The following is a 19,856-nucleotide window of genomic DNA, read 5'->3' as shown; positions in this document are numbered from 1 at the left end:
AATTCTGAAGCACGTACAAACTCCAAAACACGTACAAACTCCGAAGCACGTATAAATTCCGAAGCACGTACAAATTGCAAAGCACGTACAAACTCCGAAGCACGTACAAATTCTGAAGCACGTACAAATTGCAAAGCACGTACAAACTCCAAATCATGTACAAACTCCGAAGCACGTATAAATTCCGAAGCACGTACAAATTCTGAAGCACGTACAAACTGCAAAGCACGTACAAACTCCAAAACACGTACAAATTCCAAAGCACGTACAAATTCCGAAGCACGTACAAATTCCAAAGCACGTACAAACTCCGAAGCACGTATAAATTCCGAAGCACGTACAAATTGCAAAGCACGTACAAACTCCGAAGCACGTACAAATTCTGAAGCACGTACAAATTGCAAAGCACGTACAAACTCCAAAACATGTACAAACTCCGAAGCACGTATAAATTCCGAAGCACGTACAAATTCTGAAGCACGTACAAACTGCAAAGCACATACAAACTCCAAAACACGTACAAATTCCAAAGCACGTACAAACTCCAAAACACGTACAAATTCCGAAGCACGTACAAATTCTGAAGCACGTACAATCTGCAAAGCACGTACAAACTCCAAAACACGTACACATTCCAAAGCACGTACAAATTCTGAAGCACGTACAAACTGCAAAGCACGTACAAACTCCAAAGCACATACAAATTCTGAAGCACGTACAGACTCTAAAACACGTACAAATTCCAAAGCACGTACTTTGCAGTTTGTACGTATTTTGGAGTTAGTACATGCTTTGGTATTTGTAGATGTTTTGGAGTTTGTACGTGTGTAATGTGCAAAAATACAAACAATGACATAAAATCAAAGCAAAAACTGCTGTAAAAAAGGGAAAAATCAACATCAATAATAAATGCACCTAAGACCCTCAGAATAAAATGTATAAATACATAAAACATGTAATACAATATAAGATCAGACATATTTGATTTAACCAAAAGATATTTCTGTGTAACAACAGTTAAAAATTGGATAAAATAAGGGCAGTGTACAGATAACAAACTTCAGTAAAATAAACTACAATATTTTTTAAATGTAGTAAAACAGAATGTCTTATTACCAGAAATGCAAAGTGTTCTTCAACTTTTAGTCTGAAATCTATGCTTAATGAAAAACTGCAGGGCTATTTAGACAACAGTGTGCATACCTGTTCAGCACCCTTGCAATTCCAAAGTCTCCAAGCTGAACTGTTCCATCTTTTGTCAAAAAGATGTTCTACACAAGCATTATGAGAACACATGTAAATAAACCAATACATGCAAACACACAACTTATCACTTAAAGGGAGGTCTTGTGATTTATGAAACAATACCTGTGATTTTATGTCTCTGTGGAGAATTTTTCGATCGTGTACATGCTTGAGCGCTAGGCAGATCTGCACAAACCAATCTAGGATCTCAAAAAGGGAGACTACAGTAAACCATACTTATTGTGATCAGTTTAACCCAATATGTGTATACTGTTTGCACAGTGACTGCCTCGAGTAGTTGCTGACTTACTTGCTCTTCTGAGAACAGTACCCCTTTCTGAGAGTTGATCTTTTTCAATAGGTCTCCACCCTCGCAGTAGTCCATCACAATATACAGACATCCACCCTCTGGGAAAAAAAATACAAATAAAATAAAAAACTTATAGTATGTAATTATCACACAGTGCACATTTGATAATATTTTCTTCACATAAACAGATGACCTTTTTGGATGGCATTAGTACCTTCAAAAGATTCCTTATACTGGACGATGTTTGGATGACTCATGCTGGCAAGAACAGCAACTTCCTTTCGAGATTCCTGCCTCTCTTTGCTGGACATCTGTCAAAGTAATGAAGAGGGTAACGAGATGAAGCGCAGGCTGAAAACAACATGCGAAGCTTGTGTAATATATGCACAGAAGCTTACTCCAGATATGCCAATCTCCTTGATGACATATTGGTGTCCATCATCTTTGGATTTGACCAGGATAGCCTTTCCGAATGAACCTTCCCCAATTTTCTTCACCTTTTCGTACTTGTCCATGTTATTGGATTGACTGGCTCCACATGCTGGATCTGCAAAGACATCAAGAACATGCTAATGCTATTGCTCGGTGTAATTAGGCTTTAATCGAGAGTTCCGTGACAGCAGTTTTAGAAAAGGCAACCATGCTGAGATGCAAGACACAACACAGCTGGTAGCAAAACAGCTAGCGCTCCCGTTACTTAGAAGCTAGAAGAAGATGGGAGCTTCATAAAATATTTACCTTGTGAATGTACAAAACTCTGGCTGATATAATAGAACAGGTTCACTGTGTAGCCCTATACGTTTGTGTGTGCCTTACCATTAGTCTTTTCTCGCTGCCTTTCTCATAGAGCAGGGGTCTCAAACTCGTGGCCCGCGGGCCAATTGCGGCCCGCAGGACGATAGTTTTTGGCCCCCACCTTAATATGAAAATTTAATATTAGTGCGGCCCGCGAGTTTGATAATGTATGACACTTTACAGTGTTGTGTGCGGAGCTGAACTAACCTACCAATCGGGGTGGGATATGGATCTCAGGTGACTATCAGCCGGGCTTGATGCAAGCAGGGAAACATTTCTCAATGAGTAAAAGTTACAGCAGCATTGCCCTGGAGTGTTTCTTTCTTTTCTGTGCCTGGCTGGCTGCCTCCTTTCTATTGGGCAAACGCGGACATTCGCCCCAGCGCGCTGCGTTCACAACACTTCAAAAAAAGTTGGGGTTTTTTTTAAGTTGCTGCACAGCGGGACATTACACGTATATAGATTTATACACACGTCAGTGGGATTTTTAGTTATTTTTTCACAGAGAGAGGCCGTATGTTAACTCTGATGCATAGGCGGCGGGGTAAAAGAAAAGTAATGAACTCAATGCAGCCCAATTTAGTCTGCAGTCACATAGCGACACCTGTTCATCGGCAATAACAGTTCCCGGTAACCCGGACTAAGTATAGGGTCGCACCGTAATTTGTGGGTCGATGTTTTTTATTTGCATCACTCCGTTTGCATTGCAGCATACATGAACATTACATATATTTCAATATAATGTAAAAGCAGTCAAAACAACTAACATCAGAAACAGGTGATGTCATTTGTTATATGTCACGTTGTCATTTCCGCTTCTTTTTCCTGTAACAACAGCCCGGCGGCTAACAGTCCGTGAGCAGTCGCCTTTTTTGCGCTCGCTATCCCTGTACTTTCTACCATCTGCAAATGCCACGGTGTTCGTGTCATCATGAAAGACATGAACATCGAGCGTAAAAACAAAGGAGACTGCTACCGGCTTTTTATCCGCCGATCGCCGTGCTACGGTTGCAAGAAAAAGAAGGGGAAATGACGTTCTTTATGCGTTGAGACGTCCGTCGGCTAAATGCTTGATTGAAACTTCAGTGGTTGCCAGTCTTAAAACAGATCTACTGAGGCAGCAAGATTTCTTCAAGAAAGCAACCAAAGAGAATAATGCAGCAGTCGAAGCTAGCTACGTGGTTAGTGAGATGATTGCTAAAGCAGGAAAGCCATTCACAGAAGGTGAATTTGTCAAAAAGTGCATATTGCAGGCTGCAAATATAGTCTGTCCGGCAAAGAAAGGTCAGTTTAGCAACATCAGCCTTTCTGCCAACACCGTAGCAGATCGCATTTCTGACCTGTCAAATGACATTTATGACCAACTTTGTGAGAAAGCCAAATGTTTCAGTGTATACTCAGTCGCTCTTGATGAGACAACAGACATCACCGACACTGCCCAGCTCGCAATGTATGTCCGTGGTGTTGATGACAGTTTTGAAGTGATGGAGGAGCTGCTCACAGTAATTCCAATGCATGGCCAGACCACCGCTCAGGAGATATTTCACAAGCTGTGTGATGTCATTGAGAATGTTGGTTTGCCATGGAAGAGGTTTGTTGGAATAACAACAGATGGAGCGCCATCAATGACAGGGAGGAAAAATGGACTGGTGGCACTTGTTAAAAAAAAACTGGAAGAGGAAGGCGTGGAGGAGGCCATTGCTCTGCACTGCATTATCCATCAGCAGGTCCTTTGCAGCAAATGCCTGAAGTTTGACAATGTGATGTCTATTGTTGTGAAATGCATCAACCAAATCAGATCCAGGGGCTTAAAGCACCGAAGGTTCCGTGCTTTTTTAGAGGAAATGGAGTCAGAATATGGGGATGTGCTCTACTTCACTGAGGTACTTTGGCTCAGCAGGGGAAATGTATTAAAGACATTTTTTGAGTTGAGAGCAGAAGTGAAAGCCTTCATGGAGAAGGATGGAGTTAGTCTTCCTGTGCTAAGTGATCCCAAATGGCTCATGGACCTAGCTTTTCTTGTTGATATAACACATGAGCTTAATGTACTAAACAAGAAGTTACAAGGCCAGGGGCAACTTGTCAGTGCTGCCTATGACAACGTGAGAGCATTCTCCACAAAACTTGAGCTATGGAAAGCCCAGCTCTCTCAGACAAACCTTTGCCATTTCCCAGCATGCAAGGCACTTGTGGATGCAGGCACACCATTCAGTGGTGACAAGTATGTTGATGTCATTTTGAGGCTACAGGAGGAATTTGATCACAGATTTGCTGACTTCAAGACACACAGAGCCACCTTTCAAATTTTTGCGGACCCCTTCTCCTTTGATGTGCAAGATGCCCCTTCTGTGCTTCAAATGGAGCTCATTGAGCTGCAGTGCAACTCTGAACTCAAAGCGAAGTTCAGGGAGGTGAATGGAAAAGCAGACAAGCTTGGACAATTTTTGAGAGAATTGAGCCCTAGTTTCCCTCGGCTTTCCCGAATGTTCAAGCGGACCATGTGCCTTTTTGGTAGCACATACTTGTGCGAAAAGCTCTTCTCCACTTTGAACTTCAATAAGTCCAAGTACAGGTCCAGACTTACGGATGATCATCTTCAAGACATACTGAGGGTCTCAACTGCTTCCTCCCTCAGGCCAAATCTGGCTCGGCTATGCGAGAGGAAACGCTGCCAGGTCTCTAGCAGCAAGGAGTAGGCAAGAGAAGCCATGTTCAGAAGAACAGTTCATTTTCTACAGTGTTCCATTCATGTTCAGAAGAAGGTTATAGAACTGTTAATACAGACATTTGAATCTAAATACAGCAGATATAGAAGACTGAAAAAAACACATAAGTTCACTGACTAAAAATATCTTATTATTATTTTATTTATGTATTACAGATTGATTTATTTTCTTATTAATTCTTAATTTGTTTATTTAGTTTTCATCTTATTTTGTGTTAAAAAAAATAAAAATAAAGAGATTTGAGAAGATTGGAATTTTTTAATCATGCCTTTCTTGTGGAAAACCTAATGCGGCCCAGCCTGACCCAGACTCTGCCTCCAGCGGCCCCCAGCTAAATTGAGTTTGAGACCCCTGTCATAGAGGTTCGGGTACTTGATACCTCGCACTCTCTATCTAACTACGGCTACATTTTTTGTACGTTTTCATTCGTCAGATGTACCAAGACCGAACATTAATTGGTGTACACAACTGTCCATCATCGTTTATTGTGGATGACACTTACCAAAAAAGAACAGCCAATCCAAATTAAGTAGCGCAGAGGCGAACCAATCACAGCCGCAGCGTCACGTCACATGACTTGTTACGTACAGCACAAGCGCCAAGGCGCACATGTGTATTTGTTTTTGCAGCCGGGCCGCCCAGGTAATGAAGGAAATGAGTTTGCCGACTACAGAAAAATCAACCGAGAGCGTGAGCGAAGGTTACCGAAGAAAAAACAGATGATGGTTCCAATGCTGGAGAGATTGTCAAACGGAAGGGCCACAGAAGTTCCGTAGTGTGAAGGTATTTCGGCTATTTCAAGTCTGACAAAAAACAGAGTAGCGCGCACTGTAAATTGTGCCGAAAGCAAGTCTGGATATACAATAAAGCGGTGCATGCTCAATCTCTGACTGAAAGCGCTAATTCGTCATTCGGCTTTTGTCAGACTAAAGTCACTGTTAAAACTGTTTGAAAAGCTAAGCTATACAACAAGGAGAGATTGATGCTACGTCCACACGTACCCGGGTATTTTTGAAAACGCAGATTTTTCTATGCGTTTGCACCTTTCGTCCACACGTAAACGGCGTTTTCAGTCACTGAAAACGGAGATTTCTAAAAACACCTGCCAGGGTGGATATTTTCGAAAACTCCGTTTTTGCATTTACGTGTGGACAAGAAAAACGGAGAAAACGCAGCGTCAAAGGTGTGCGCCTTTTTTGACGTCACACTGTGCGCCACGTTATTGTTTCGGTGAAATGAATTTCTACAATACTGTTACTGTTAATTGTACTCTCTGCAGTGTTTAAATGCTTACATATACACACATAGTTACTGTCCCTCCACACATAGGACTCGGTTCTGTTTCTATGCCCCATCTTTGTTTACTATTTCCTACCGAGGCTTCTAGACTTCTGATTGGCCAACATTTCTACACGGTTAGGAATATATCGCCACCTGTTGCTTTGGCATGTTCCTAGCAGCGTTTTCCTTCATTTCTGCGTTTACGTGTGGACGGGATTATTTTTTAAAACGAAAACGGAAAATCTCCGTTTTCAAAAATACCCGTGTACGTGTGGACGTAGCCTCAGAATTTCCTTTTAGTTCTCAGTTTATTTGATATTGACAAAATGTCTGTGAAGGTTCTCAGTCATCCAGGTCATCGTAGTCAAAGGAGTTTGCAAAGAAAAGCGTCTGGACTTCTTTGAGTTGCTTGAAGACGTTTCACCTCTCATCCGAGAAGCTTCTTCAGTTCTAAGGTCAAATGGCCGAGAGTCCCAGATTTAAACCCAGTGGGAGTATCCCCCCAGTGGGAGTATGATAGGGTGGGGCCAGGTTTCACAATGAGCTCACCCGAAACCCTGGCTGATTAGGTCCCACACCCGCTTTCACACCTTGGCGCATGTGATTAGAGGATCACCAGGGGGTCCTTTGTCCCTCCTTGGGGGGATACTCCCACTGGGTTTAAATCTGGGACTCTCGGCCATTTGACCTTAGAACTGAAGAAGCTTCTCGGATGAGAGGTGAAACGTCTTCAAGCAACTCAAAGAAGTCCAGACGCTTTTCTTTGCAAACTCCTTTGATATTGACAAAAGTTAGTCAATTTTGTCTGTTCTTCTGTAAAACGACGATTTATTTTTAGAATTAAAATTTTGTTTCTAAGTGGAATTGACAATTTAGTGGTCTGTTTTGTTTGTTCTATTTTGAAACTTAAACGCTTTAGCGGCTGCCTTTTGTGTAGTTTACAATATTTGCCTTTATCTGAAACTGAAGTCTCATGTTCCTTAAGTACATCTACCCTGTTGAACTTATTATGGGAAATAAATATTTTAATTAAAACAAGCTGCTAATTATTTCACATTTTACTTGTGAGCAACGGCACATTTAAATCTTACAAATATAGTTATTTGGCTTATATCGTGATATGGTAAATGGTAAATGGCCTGTATTTATATAGCGCTTTACTAGTCCCTAAGGACCCCAAAGCGCTTTACATATCCAGACATCCACCCATTCACACACTGGTGATGGCAAGCTACATAGTAGCCACAGCCACCCTGGGGTACACTGACAGAGGCGAGGCTGCCGAACACTGGCGCCACCGGGCCCTCTGACCACCACCAGTAGGCAACAGGTGAAGTGTCTTGCCCAAGGACACAACGACCGAGACTGTCCAAGCTGGGGCTCGAACCGGCAACCTTCCGATTACAAGGCGAACTCCCAACTCTTGAGCCACGATCGCCCCTATGATGATATATATCGTTATCGCCTGAAATGAAAAAAACATATCGTGATATGAAAAAATCTTATATCGCCCAGCTCTACCAGAATGCAGTGATTTGCATTTCAAAACCATCTTTTACTTACAAATAAACATAGAAATTTGGTGAGTTAGAAACATTTGTAAATGTTTTTGTACTTGATTCTAATCTGCTAATTTTTATTTTGCTTGAACTGCAGCTGAAAACTAATCAGTTAAATTTGTAATTCACCTAAAATATCTGTTCAGTGACATTGATTTCACTTTGATATGGAGACAAGCTAATGTGATTTCCATGTCTCCTTTATCAGGCTGCGGGATGGTAAGCTTTAGTGTTTAAGTGAGTCCAGTTTAAATTTTCAGACTCTAATGTGCTGATATCACCTTACAAATAAACAACAGCACTTTAAGCAAATAATTTACTGGAACTACAATGTTTATTTTACTGCTCTGTTGATTAAAACATCAGATTCAACATTTGCTGCACCATTCATCACTAGTCCCTAAACAGCATGGGTGTTTTTTACTGTTATATTTTAGTCTTCTTCATAGATTGTTAATCCCTATCTGATAACGTCCCTAGAGTACACTTATAGGGATTATTTCATGGAAGAAGAGTCATATGACCCGTGAAACGCTCCTTTAGATTGGTTAGATATTGCTAACACCACCCTTTTTATGGAAACGAGCCGGGGAAATCCTAGGTTAAGTTAATGAGTTAATAACCAACTTCGTGTGAGTGCACATCCTGATCACCAGTGTTAATCCAGATAAGGGAAAGATACCCTGGGTATGTTGAACTCGCTTCATAGTATAGGCCTCTGTTGCTCGACTTTTGGGAGAAGAATGTCATCTCATTCTTGTCTGATACACAATTCTAGCTGCTCTATAGAGGCCTATACTAGGAAATGGGTTCAACAGCGAGTTTGAGAGTAAATACAGCAGAAAAAGAATGCAAACATAGGCTTAAACTACATACAAATTTGATATGAGGACAGCATGTACAGCAGCGGTCCCCAACCCATTTTTGCTCCACGGACCGGTTTATGTCTGACAATATATTCACGGACCAGCCCTTAAGGTGTCACAAATAAATAAAACCAGTACCAGTACCAAAAAAAAGATAATTTATTCATAACACACAGGGAAAGCTAAAAACCGATAAAAACTCTCAGCCTCTTTTGTCATTTTTTTTTTTTTCATTTTATCACGTGCCAAATGTTATGGGGTGGTCAGAGGTCTGGAGAGCTGGCAGGCCAGTTCATCAAATTCAAGATGAGCTAATATTTTTCTTAAAAATTTTCAAATTTTCCCAGATTAAAAATTTAATATGTTCATTTGTAAGTGACATGTAGTTTTGAGACTAGGAAATCATTGCATTCTGATTGTATGTACATTTACACATCATCCAAACTTTCTTGAATTGGGGATGGTATGGCATGATTAAATTCATAGACAAAGTAATAAATAATATTACAATGACAGATTTGTCTAAAATGCGTAAAGACTATTCCAAAGGGGTAAAGATTGCAAAACAATAGCCTCTAAATTTCTCACAAAACGTTCTTTAACCCCACTGCTAGGTTGTTGAAATGGATTTCCATATATACAGTATGTGTGTATGTATGTGTGTGTATATATCTGTGTATATATGTGTATATGTATATATGTATGTATATATGTGTGTATATATGTATATGTGTGTGTATGTGTATGTATATGTATGTATATATGTATGTGTGGAGAGTGAGAGAGAGTATATTTGTGTAATTTATGTATTTTTCCTCTGTGTATTAAGACTGCTGCTGTTGAAGTCAGAAGAGAATGCATCCTCAAAGGTCTTTGCGTGTACCTGAATGAAGATCCAGAGAAGCTGGTGACGGATTACCTGGTATGTTAATTTGCATTTATCCTTATCTAAGGAGATGATCAAAGATAGGCTCAAACTACATATAAAAAGCTACATACAAGAAGATAAGATAAGATAAGATAAGATAACCTTTATTAGTCCCACATGTGGGAAATTTGTTTTGTCACAGCAGGAAGTGGACAGTGCAAAAGTTATGAAGCAAAAATTAGAATAAAATAAAATAAGAATAAATACAGTACACAACTGTACAGAATAAAAGTAAATAATAATAAAAGTAAAAGTAATAAAAGTTTATTAATATTAATTATAAAGAATATTATTTGTGTCATGTTTATTTAAAGCTGGAGTTGGGCTTGCTCTGCAATTTTCAGGCAATATTTTAAAGAGGCCGGTGTATATGTTTATGTAGCTGTTGGTGTTAGAGATCATGTGGGTAGAGACTGCCATGTCCTCACACGTGTAGAAATATTCCATTATGATTTGGTGGTTTGGGCTTGGCATTAATTTGCTCCTTTTTTTCTCCTTTGTTTTCTTGTTTCTTTTGTAGCCAGAGCCACTTTCATATATCCTGTACATATTTTCCATCGTATGTTTTTGCTTTTTTTCTTCTTTCTGAATGTTCTCTGTATGCAATTAAACTGCTGCAAGAACCCCTTTTATTGTGTCCTGTGTGGCAACTAATTACCCGGGCAGAAGTTTTGGGAGCTTGTTGGGGCTGGAGCATCTGCATGTGTGTTAATGCAAAACCATAATCCTCCCAGGAGCAGAGATTCCAGCAAATTCGTCCTTAACACAGAACATGCAATCCTTAGAGAAAACCCAAACAAAACATAAAACCCAAGAGTTCATTCTTAGACTGCAAAGGCCTGTCAGACAGACAGCTCATGTTTGAAATGATTTATTTAGGCTCCACAAAAATCCCTCTGAGAGCTGTGAAGTCTTCAAACTTAATTTCACATATGTTACAAGTAGATCCCTCTATGGGCAGTTTTTAAGGGAGAAACCCGACACAACATTGGTGACTTTGATGACTTTGGGAGGAGCAGGGATGGTGATGACACGCTTCAGGAAGCAGCGACGCCTACAGTACAAAATCCAACAGTTTAAATTAGAGGCTGAAGATATAGTTGTCATCAGATTACAAAAAGCGTGAAAAACAGATTAATGAAAGTGACGTGGTTTCTGGGTGCGACGTGAATTACTAGTTCAAAGTGTGCACAGAAGTATTCGTAATACTTCACCGATAACTGCGATCAAAGAAGGTTTCATCAATGTAGGTGTAGAACTGGCAGTGAGGGTCGTCAGTGCATGTCTTCTGGCATGTGTCTGCATCATCCATCAGCTCATAGCGAATGTCAGAACCGTTGAAATCTACTCCTTCATGAGCCACTCTAGCCCAGTCTGTTAGCAGAAACACATATCACTATGCTGAAGGGATGGACACATAAAATATTCCTGTGCATAATTACAGTGTCTTTAACAATATTACCTTTACAGAACAAAGCCCCCAAAAATGATTGTCTCACATCCACATGTTGTATTAGAGGAAAATGACATAAATTTGGTTTGTCATCATGTCTGAAATACTAATTTTTACATTAAAAGTTTTCTTTCTACTTTTTCTCCCTGGGTTATGACAAATTGATATCTGTAAATCTACACTGCTCAAAAATGAAGCTAAAGAAACACTTTCAAAACAAATCAGATTTCAGTGATGTCAGATCCAAACTTGTATGAACTCAAAATCCTCCTTAGTAGTTTGTTTGGCCCCTAGACGTGCATGCCTAAGCCTGTTCTGAAGCGGCCTAACCACATCAGGGCATGCACGTCTAATTGTACTTATGAGACAGTCGATGGTGTCCTGGGGGATCTCCTCCGGGATCTGGACCAGTGCAATCTGACAATGTGGGATGGACCGAACCATATTGTCCTAGAGGTGGGGGAATCAATTACTTCATCCTCCAGGAACTGCCTGATTGAGTGTTTCTTACAGTGGGCCCAAGGTTCCAGGTTCCAATAAATTGAACATTTATGTAACAGTGTTATAATTCAGTATTCACCCACATTTATTTATCTACTTTTTAAATTTGTTTTATGATCTAAAACATGAAAGACTGTGAAATATTCAGAAAAATAAGAAATCAGGAAGGGGGCAAATACTTTTCACAACACTGTATGCTGTTCAGTAACTGTTCGCTCACAAACACGTTCATGCGGAGCATTACAGGTTGATTTGCGCTACTCACTGTCGTCAAGCTGACAGGAACGGTGTGGTAGCCCTGAAGTGCCTATATCTGCCCTGGTGACTATTTCATGTGTGTTTTCCTTCAGGTAACAAACAAAGGTATTCCTAAAAAACAAACAAGTAAAATCAAAAAGGGTTAAAATCAAAATGTAAGAGGGTCTAAATGTTTGCATATAATGTAGAGCTGTAAAGCTATAATTCTGCACTTAAGTACAGTTTTATTACACTGCCTGTTAGACATGCAAGAAAAAGAAAAACATATAAGATATTTGTTTCACTCTCAGATGAGACGTTGTCTGAAACACAGACAACTACCTGTTATAAGTGAAGTAGGTGCAGCGCGGATGAGTTGAGCACAGAGTCTGACAGTGTTCAGGAGAGGCAGCAGGCAGCGACTCGATGTCACTTCCTGGGATGTCAGTGTTTGGAAAAAGCTTTCTCTGGCATGCTGAATATAAAAGAGGAAAGACATTTGTTTTGTTTGATATGCTTTTATATTCCCATGTGAAGCACTTTGTAATAGATTCTAGTCTTAAAAAGGGCTATATAAATACATTTTACTTGCTTACATTAGGAAAACACACAGGCAACAAATAGGAAGTGGGCCGAAAGCTACAACTAGGTCTATGTACCTTTGTCAGAGTGCTGAGTTTGGTATGTTTTGTGGGAGAATCCAGATGTTACACCAGCTTTTCTTTCAATAACAGGAGTCCTTGGTACAGGCCAACTGAATTTAAGGTGACACTTATACCTTAAACAGAACAAGATATTGTAGTCTCCTTTGATGAGTGTGAAATATCATGGACGAACATGGACATGGAGTTTAAAAAACAAGATGTGACACAAGACTGCAATAAGCTGAACTTTGGGAAATGCAGAGGTGTAGGACAAATCTTTTTGTTAAAAACTAATCTTTTGTGGTTAAAAAATAAATAAATATGGAAACGTGTTTAAAATCAATACACTATCCTAACTCAAATTTACCTGACTTTACTATTTGAGAAATTCTCTTTTACAAAAGTGAAGAACTGACACGCAGGGTCCTGAGTGCACACTCGCTGGCACTCCTTGTGGTCACCTGTGAACAAGGACCTGTAGTCTCCCCCGATAAAGTCCATGTTTTGGTACACCTCAGACAGGCAAGGTTCTGTTTCAAACAATAGAAACATGCATAAAGAAAGTTAAACTGGAGGTGAACATACTTCATGAATTGCTTAATTTTTAAAATGGTTTATTAATGGTTGTAAGCCTACGTGGGTCTGGGCTGCAGGATTTTAGAGAGAAACCAGAAGTGGCACCCTGTACTGGAGTCTGGGCACTGGGCTCTCCAGAGGGAGTGGACTTTAGGTAGCAGTAGAAGTGTCTGCAGAGACCAACAAGTAGAAGAAGCCATGGTACAACCAACATAACAGATCAGATCCCGAAATTACTTGACACACAGTGCTTCCTATAGCTGGTTTTGGTTCTTTAGACTTTTGGCTGAACTCTGTTAAATCTTAAGTTGCCATCAGTGAGAGGCAGCGATCATGGGTGGGTATACTGGTATACAGTGTGGCACAGCTCTGTAACATCTCGTGGAAGTTGGGGGGATTGGCAGGCTGGAGTGATGGTGTGTTCAAACTTCAAGGGGATCAAACTCCTCACTCAAAAAAGTATATGCCATGGAACTGGAGAGCACACTCTGTTGGATTTTGTGGTGAAAGAGAAACAAGCACAAACGTGATTTTGATATACTGGTCAATCTACCTTCTCACTCTCACCCAGGATCAGGAGTAGATCACAGATACGAGAAGCAGAAATTAGTTCAGCTCAACTTTAGAGATAGGGTGCAGAGAAAGGTCATTTGGAAGGAACTCATTGCCTTGTTTGGGAACACTTTGGTGGTGTTGCTTAGACTGCTGCACCTTACAACCTGCCCCTGCAAGATGGACCTGGATAAGTATGTGTATATATTGCAACTCATTTGTGCCAGTCATACCTGTCATCATGGGTCCAATCAGCACGAATAAAGGTAAAGAAGAGGCAAGAGGGGTGCTGGGTGCACAGGAGCTGACAGTGGTTAACATCAGGGGAGTAGAGAAATGTTATGTCATTTCCCGGGAAATCCATGTTCTCTAGAATATTTGGATTACATGCTGAAGAACAGAAAAGGGAAATATTTAAGGAAACATTTACATGTCCAAAGAAGTTTTTCATATATCACAAACATTTAACCACACAAAAGTGCTAAAAAAATAAGCATAATGGTAGATACATGAACTGGTAGCTGCATACGTTTAGCCCTGTCATAACAAGATATTGCATAGTGCATCGTACCTTGACTTAAAGAACAGCTGAGGAGGGAGAGTAGACCAACGAAGATCAAATGTCTTATCATCTTTAACGTTTAACAGCAGAGTAAATGAAACTCATCAAACACGACTACATTTAACAAAAAGGCTGTGCAAATAGAAAACTGTCCTTTGAGCCAAAGGGCAATTTTGCAATCGGATCTATTTGCACAGCTGATCTCTGGCACAGTCAATAACCTGCCCTACAACTAGAGTTTAGATAATTTTATGTTGGTATTTACCAAAGTGAAAATTTATCAAATACCAAGTCCAGGAGAAGATATCATATACTTGGATTATTGTGTCTAGCTTTGGTTGTTGCCACATTCCATAAATGAAGCTGGCCTCCCATGTGTACAGGCTGATTTAGGGTTCATACTGAAAAACAACGTGTATGAATGTTTAAATAGCAAACTGTAGAATTTAGTTTATTCCTCTTTACTTTCAGACACTGACTTTTCCAAATGCAAAGAACAAGCAAGACACAAACTGAAATGCATTCGCAGATAATAACAGGAGCAGTGCCCGATGAATGAAGGGAATCCATCAGCAGAGGGCAGTGATGCGGTATTCTTATCATTATATAATCCTGTTGAAAGATACAAAGGACTCCATCTGTAGAAAGACAGACTGGTGTTATGTCTGGAGATTCCCACACAAAGAAATGTTAACATAGGTGGTTAATGTCATAGTCCTGCCCTCAAGAAACCTCGCATGTTTTGCTGTTATGTGTCTTGCACAATTGAAGTTTTTTCTGCCTTTTTGTGTCAGAATTTAAACATCTTTATGTTTGATAACAGTTGATAACATTATCAGAAAGGAAACAGACAGGAAACAATTACATACAAGAGTATAACATAGTAACCAACAAAGCACTAAGATGAATGTGAAACTGTTTTGACTCAGTAGCTTGCAGCACCACAGTCTCACCGCCTTTCCTATTTCTCAGTTTGCACACACTTGATTTGTCTCCTTGTCTTCTCTCTTTGAATTAGAATAGAATAGAATAGAATTCAACTTTATTGTCATTGCACATGCACAGGTACAGGGCAAAGGAGGCAGAGTTCAGGAGTCTGACAGCTGTGGGGAAGAAGCTGTTCCGGTACCTGGTGGTCTTAGTCCGGAGGCTCCTGTAGCGCCCCCCAGAAGGCAGGAGGGTGAAGAGTCCATGTGATGGGTGACTGGGGTCTCTGATGATTTTCCCAGCCCTTTTCAGACACCGCTTCCTGTAGATGTCTTTTATGGCAGGAAGTGGTGCTCCGGCGATGCGCTGGGCAGTTTTCACGACCCTCTGCAACGCCTTCCGGTCCGAGGCAGAGCAGTTCCCGTACCAGACTGTTATACAGTTGGTCAGGATGCTCTCGATGGTGCAGCGATAGAAGTTCACCAGGATGTCTGAGGAAAGGTGGTTCTTCCTCAGAGTCCTCAAGAAGAAGAGGCGCTGGTGAGCCTTCTTGACCAGCTTGGAGCAGTTGGTCGTCCAGGTGAGATCCTCGGAGATGTGGACTCCCAGGAACTTGAAGCTGCTCACACGCTCCACAGCCGTCCCCTTAATGTGGATGGGTGGATGTGGGTCAGCATTCCTCCTGTAGTCCACGATGAGCTCCTTGGTCTTCTCGGTGTTAAGCAGCAGGTTGTTTGTGTCGCACCACTCAGCCAGACGATCCACCTCCTCCCTGTAGGCGGCCTCATCGTTGTCACTGATGAGGCCAATCACCGTGGTGTCATCTGCAAACTTAATGATGGTGTTGGAACCATCAGCAGGTCTGCAGTCGTGGGTGAAGAGGGAGTAGAGGAAAGGGCTCATCACACAGCCTTGTGGTACACCGGTGTTCATTGTGATGGTAGATGAGCAGTGGTTATCCAGCCGGACATGTTGGGGGCGGTTGGTCAGGAAGTCCAGTAACCATTTGCAGATGAGGGAACTGATGCCCAGGTCTGTCAGTTTCCTGATGAGTTGTGAGGGGTGGATTGTATTGAACGCTGAACTGAAGTCTATAAACAGCATTCTGGCGTAGGTGTTGTTGTTGTCCAGGTGTGAGAGGACAGAGTGCAGTGCGATGGAGACTGCATCCTCTGTGCTCCTGTTCTGGCGGTATGCGAATTGGTGGGGGTCCAGGGTGGGGGGAAGACAGGATTTGAAGTGTGCTAGGACCAGCTGCTCTAAGCACTTAGTGATGATGGGGGTGAGTGCTACTGGGCGGTAGTCATTGAGGCAAGATGGGTTGGAGTTTTTGGGTATTGGGACGATGGAGGTGGATTTGAAGCAGGCCGGTACCACAGCGTGGGCCAAGGACAGATTGAATATGTCTGTGAGCACTCCTGCAAGCTCCCCAGAACACGCTCTGAGAACACGACCGGGGATGCCATCAGGACCTGCAGCCTTGTGGACATTGATCCTGCTCAGCACCACTCCTACATCGGTGGGGGAGAGAGTCAGAGGTTGGTGGTCTGGCGTCACATCTGCTTTGGTTGTGGTTGTGGGGTTCCCTCGCTCAAAACGAGCGTAAAAGTTGTTGAGCTCGTTGAGGAAAGAGACATCAGAGGATGCGGGGGAGGGTTTGGTGGTCCTGTAGTCTGTGATGGTCTGGAGTCCTTGCCACATGCGTCGGGGGTTGGAGTTGGAGAAGTGTTCTTCTACCTTCTTTAAAAAGAGATTTATATATTTATCAATACTCCTATTCGCTATTCTATTCTGTACTGCATTTTATCGCCCAGATTTTAGTTAGCCTCTGTTCAATTGACTGTTATATGTCAATAGAATCATATTTCACAAATTAAAGTGTCTTGTAAATTATGGGTTTTTTTCTCAAGAATTTTCTTCCTAAATCTCTTACATGCTAACTGTAACTTGTTACTTCTGCTAAAACCTGAACTTAAATGTGTATATGGTGTTTTATCTGTTTTTCTCTGTTTTAGATGCACATATCAATCTGGCATTCAGGCTTAAAGCCAGAATTGCAGGAATGCAACACGTGTTGCAGGGGACTCTTTCACTGCCCTCTGTGCCCCAGTTTCAGCCCTACTGTCAGGGCAAAGATTGAGGAGCATCTAAATGTGCATATAAAAAATGCTTTGCCTTTCAAAGGTATGTTTGTATTAAATATACTTTATAGTTATGAATATGCACTTTTTTCAGCACTTCTGCAGTATCTTTGTTGACTTAAAAGTTGCTGTTCACATTGTACAGTTCAGTGCATTCATCTGCAACAAAAATAGTGTTTTTATTAAATATATTATTATTTACTTTTCACCACATTTCATAACTTTTGTGATCCATACTATTTTGCTTTCATTATTGAATGGCTTGGATGTTTTTGTTAACATGTACAATCTGATTGTTAGATATATTGATTGCATTCTATACAACTACATTTAAATCACATCTGGTTTTTGTTTTTGTTTTTTTTGGTTTTTTTATCTCTTACAGATAAAATGATATGCCGGTGCAGGCTTCCTTGTAGGACAACAGGACACTTTCACTGCCCTGTCTGTGAGATTACAATCATACAGCGTGGGGATATGGCAAGGCATTTATTGTCTTGTCAGCATTCTTCAATGCCAAGTCAGCCACCATTATCAGGACTGCTCCCCGCTGAACTCTCCAAGGAGCCCCGTCTCCCTCCGGCAGCACTCTCCGAGGAGCCCTGTCTTCTTCCAGCAGCACTCTCCGAGGAGACCCGTATTCCTCCGGCAGCACTCTCCGTGGAGCCCCACCTCTCTCCCGCTGCACTCTCCGTGGAGCCACATCTCCCTCTTGATGTCTTGTCTCCAGCATATAAACCATTTTCTGAATCTTCAGTAGAACATTCATGTGTTCTACCCTCTGTGCTGAATGAAACTGTGGCTTGTGGAAAGTCCATGAAAATGAAACGCCCTCACTGTGGTCTTAGTCTTCTTACAAAAAAACCTTCAAGGCTCACATGATTAGGAGGCATTCAAACAGATCAATAGATGTTTGCCTGACCTGTCATCTGCTGTGTTTTTGTGTAGAGGGACTTCTTCCTCTTTGTTTTTCAGTTTGCAGGGGACATGGAGCTCTTTTTAAAAGCATGTGCTGACAAGCAGGGACTACGGGTCAATTTGATGTTTGACATTTAATGGACAGATGAAGGCCCTGGCTGTTTGTTTGTGTTTTTTATGTGTTGTTTGTTTTTCAGTGTACAGAATTCCAGTTAAGCTTATTATAAAATGTTGTTCACTTGTTTCCATGTCCATACTAATAGTAAAAATTTAAGTGTAAATGTAACAGCATTGTTTATACTTGTAACTTCAGAGTAAAAAACTTATTGTTGATATTAACATTAATGTATTACCCTGTAATCAATAATATTTTTATACATTTTATGCATTAACCCTCTGATCTCTATCCTGGCCATTTGTGGCCACTTCACTTCTTCCTCTTGTTTGACTACTACACTGCAGTGGACCAAAAGAATGACACAGGTTTGATCTTATGGATCTAATAGTTGTGTGTGTTTGTGCATGACATTGCAACGCAAATATGTATTTGCAAGATAGACTGGAATAAATTATGACGCATCAAATATTACACAGGCTGCAGTGAATTTCTGTTGATACAGACTATTGGGCTTTGAGTTTCCCAGTCAAACTTAGCTTTGACACACATGCTAACACTTTTACTCTTGTACATTTCATAACAAGACACTATAGCCAAAATATTAAATCTCAAAAAAAATTCAAAGCTGCAGCTGCAGCACACACAGCAACAAACACTGTTAGTAAACGTGTCCTGGAGTTTATGCAGGTGCAAAAAGTGCTACTGCTGTAAGTAAGCCTAACAGCTTCCACATCACTTATATTTCTGGAAAGATGGTAAGAAGGGCATTACTGCTCATCTCTACAATCTCCCAGATCTTGGAATACAATGCTTTTGTCCCATGAAAACCACTTCACAGTAGTAGGAGTCCACTAAAACCTACAAATGAAGAGTGATCCTGGAAGAAATAGGGCGCACACTAGTGACCTCAACAATTGCAAGACAGCCTTGTCCCCGATGCTCATGTGAAAAAAAATACGAAGATATATGTTAAGTGTAAAAAAAGAATGTAGATAAAAATTTTGGTTTTGCTGAAAAGGACTGGTGCTAATTTAAAGTGTCGGTTTAAAGTCGGTAAAAATAGATACATGTTTTAATAAATATACATTTTACAGCATTTTGTGAACATACACAAAAGGTGGCCATTTTTGGCAACGGACAAGCTGAGAGAGAGTTTTATATGTTTTACTCTCCTTGAACAAAAATAATAGTGCACAATAATCAATGTTGATGTTAATCAATTAGATGCCCCAGACTCTACTATTAATAATACAGTGGTCACTCGTTTATCGCAGGAGTTACGTTCTAAAAATAACCCGCGGTAGGTGAAATCTGCGAAGTAGCAAACTTTATTTTTTACAATTATTGTAGCTGTTTTAAGACTGTAAAACCCCTCACTATATGCTTTATACACTTTCCTCAGACAGCCACGAACATTTTCACACTTTTTTCTTTTGTTTAAACACTCTTAAAGTTCAAACCTTCGTAGAAACACAAGTCCATTATAAAATGAAACCGTGCAAAACGTTTCGTCGGCA

At 40.8% G+C, this 19,856-nt stretch overlaps 2 protein-coding genes and 1 long non-coding RNA gene across 4 annotated transcripts; 1 reads left to right on the top strand and 2 right to left on the bottom strand.

Moving 5' to 3' along the window:
* Positions 1 to 1,100: 1,100 nt before the first annotated feature.
* Positions 1,101 to 2,863, bottom strand: LOC109196662 (serine/threonine-protein kinase Nek1-like). Of its 2 annotated transcripts, XM_019351040.2 has the most exons (6): positions 2,372 to 2,863; positions 1,954 to 2,102; positions 1,770 to 1,866; positions 1,556 to 1,653; positions 1,369 to 1,452; positions 1,101 to 1,271 (listed from the first exon to the last, which is right to left on the bottom strand). In XM_019351040.2, the coding sequence occupies exons 2-6, from the start codon at positions 2,068 to 2,070 to the stop codon at positions 1,161 to 1,163; spliced, it is 507 nt and encodes a 168-aa protein (XP_019206585.1). In that variant the 5' UTR covers positions 2,071 to 2,102; positions 2,372 to 2,863; the 3' UTR covers positions 1,101 to 1,160. The 2 variants fall into 2 exon arrangements, with proteins under 2 accessions (XP_019206585.1, XP_025758193.1); XM_025902408.1 differs by lacking the exon at positions 2,372 to 2,863 and having other exon boundaries at positions 1,954 to 2,242.
* A 7,278-nt stretch (positions 2,864 to 10,141) lies between these two features.
* LOC100711845 (coagulation factor XI) lies at positions 10,142 to 14,400 on the bottom strand. Its single transcript, XM_019350293.2, has 9 exons — positions 14,245 to 14,400; positions 13,907 to 14,063; positions 13,182 to 13,291; positions 12,913 to 13,075; positions 12,561 to 12,679; positions 12,244 to 12,376; positions 11,930 to 12,033; positions 10,925 to 11,084; positions 10,142 to 10,764 (listed from the first exon to the last, which is right to left on the bottom strand). Exons 1-9 carry the CDS (start codon positions 14,303 to 14,305, stop codon positions 10,662 to 10,664), a joined length of 1,110 nt encoding a protein of 369 aa, XP_019205838.1. The 5' UTR covers positions 14,306 to 14,400; the 3' UTR covers positions 10,142 to 10,661.
* A 2,535-nt stretch (positions 14,401 to 16,935) lies between these two features.
* LOC112843443 (uncharacterized) lies at positions 16,936 to 18,311 on the top strand. The gene is made up of 2 exons (XR_003215772.1): positions 16,936 to 17,346; positions 17,689 to 18,311. It is a non-coding gene; the product is annotated as an uncharacterized LOC112843443 (long non-coding RNA).
* Positions 18,312 to 19,856: the final 1,545 nt, after the last annotated feature.

The sequence above is a fragment of the Oreochromis niloticus genome, linkage group LG22 (genome assembly GCF_001858045.2).
Source record: "Oreochromis niloticus isolate F11D_XX linkage group LG22, O_niloticus_UMD_NMBU, whole genome shotgun sequence".
In the NCBI taxonomy this organism is placed as follows: Eukaryota; Metazoa; Chordata; class Actinopteri; order Cichliformes; family Cichlidae; genus Oreochromis; species Oreochromis niloticus.
Note: the sequence above shows the minus strand (reverse complement) of the source record. Positions and strands in the feature narration are given on the sequence as shown.

Coding starts and splice junctions, on each gene's coding strand:
- LOC109196662 (XM_019351040.2), bottom strand. CDS start 2,070: ATGGACAAGTACGAAAAGGTGAAGAAAATTGGGGAAGGTTCATTCGGA. Junction 1,654..1,769: donor GTATAAGGAATCTTTTGAAG/GTACTAATGCCA, acceptor TTTTTTTCCCAG/AGGGTGGATGTCTGTATATT. Junction 1,272..1,368: donor ACAGAGACATAAAATCACAG/GTATTGTTTCAT, acceptor ATGCTTGTGTAG/AACATCTTTTTGACAAAAGA.
- LOC100711845 (XM_019350293.2), bottom strand. CDS start 14,305: ATGATAAGACATTTGATCTTCGTTGGTCTACTCTCCCTCCTCAGCTGT. Junction 12,377..12,560: donor AACTCAGCACTCTGACAAAG/GTACATAGACCT, acceptor TTTTATATTCAG/CATGCCAGAGAAAGCTTTTT. Junction 11,085..11,929: donor TTCCTGTCAGCTTGACGACA/GTGAGTAGCGCA, acceptor TTCTGCTAACAG/ACTGGGCTAGAGTGGCTCAT.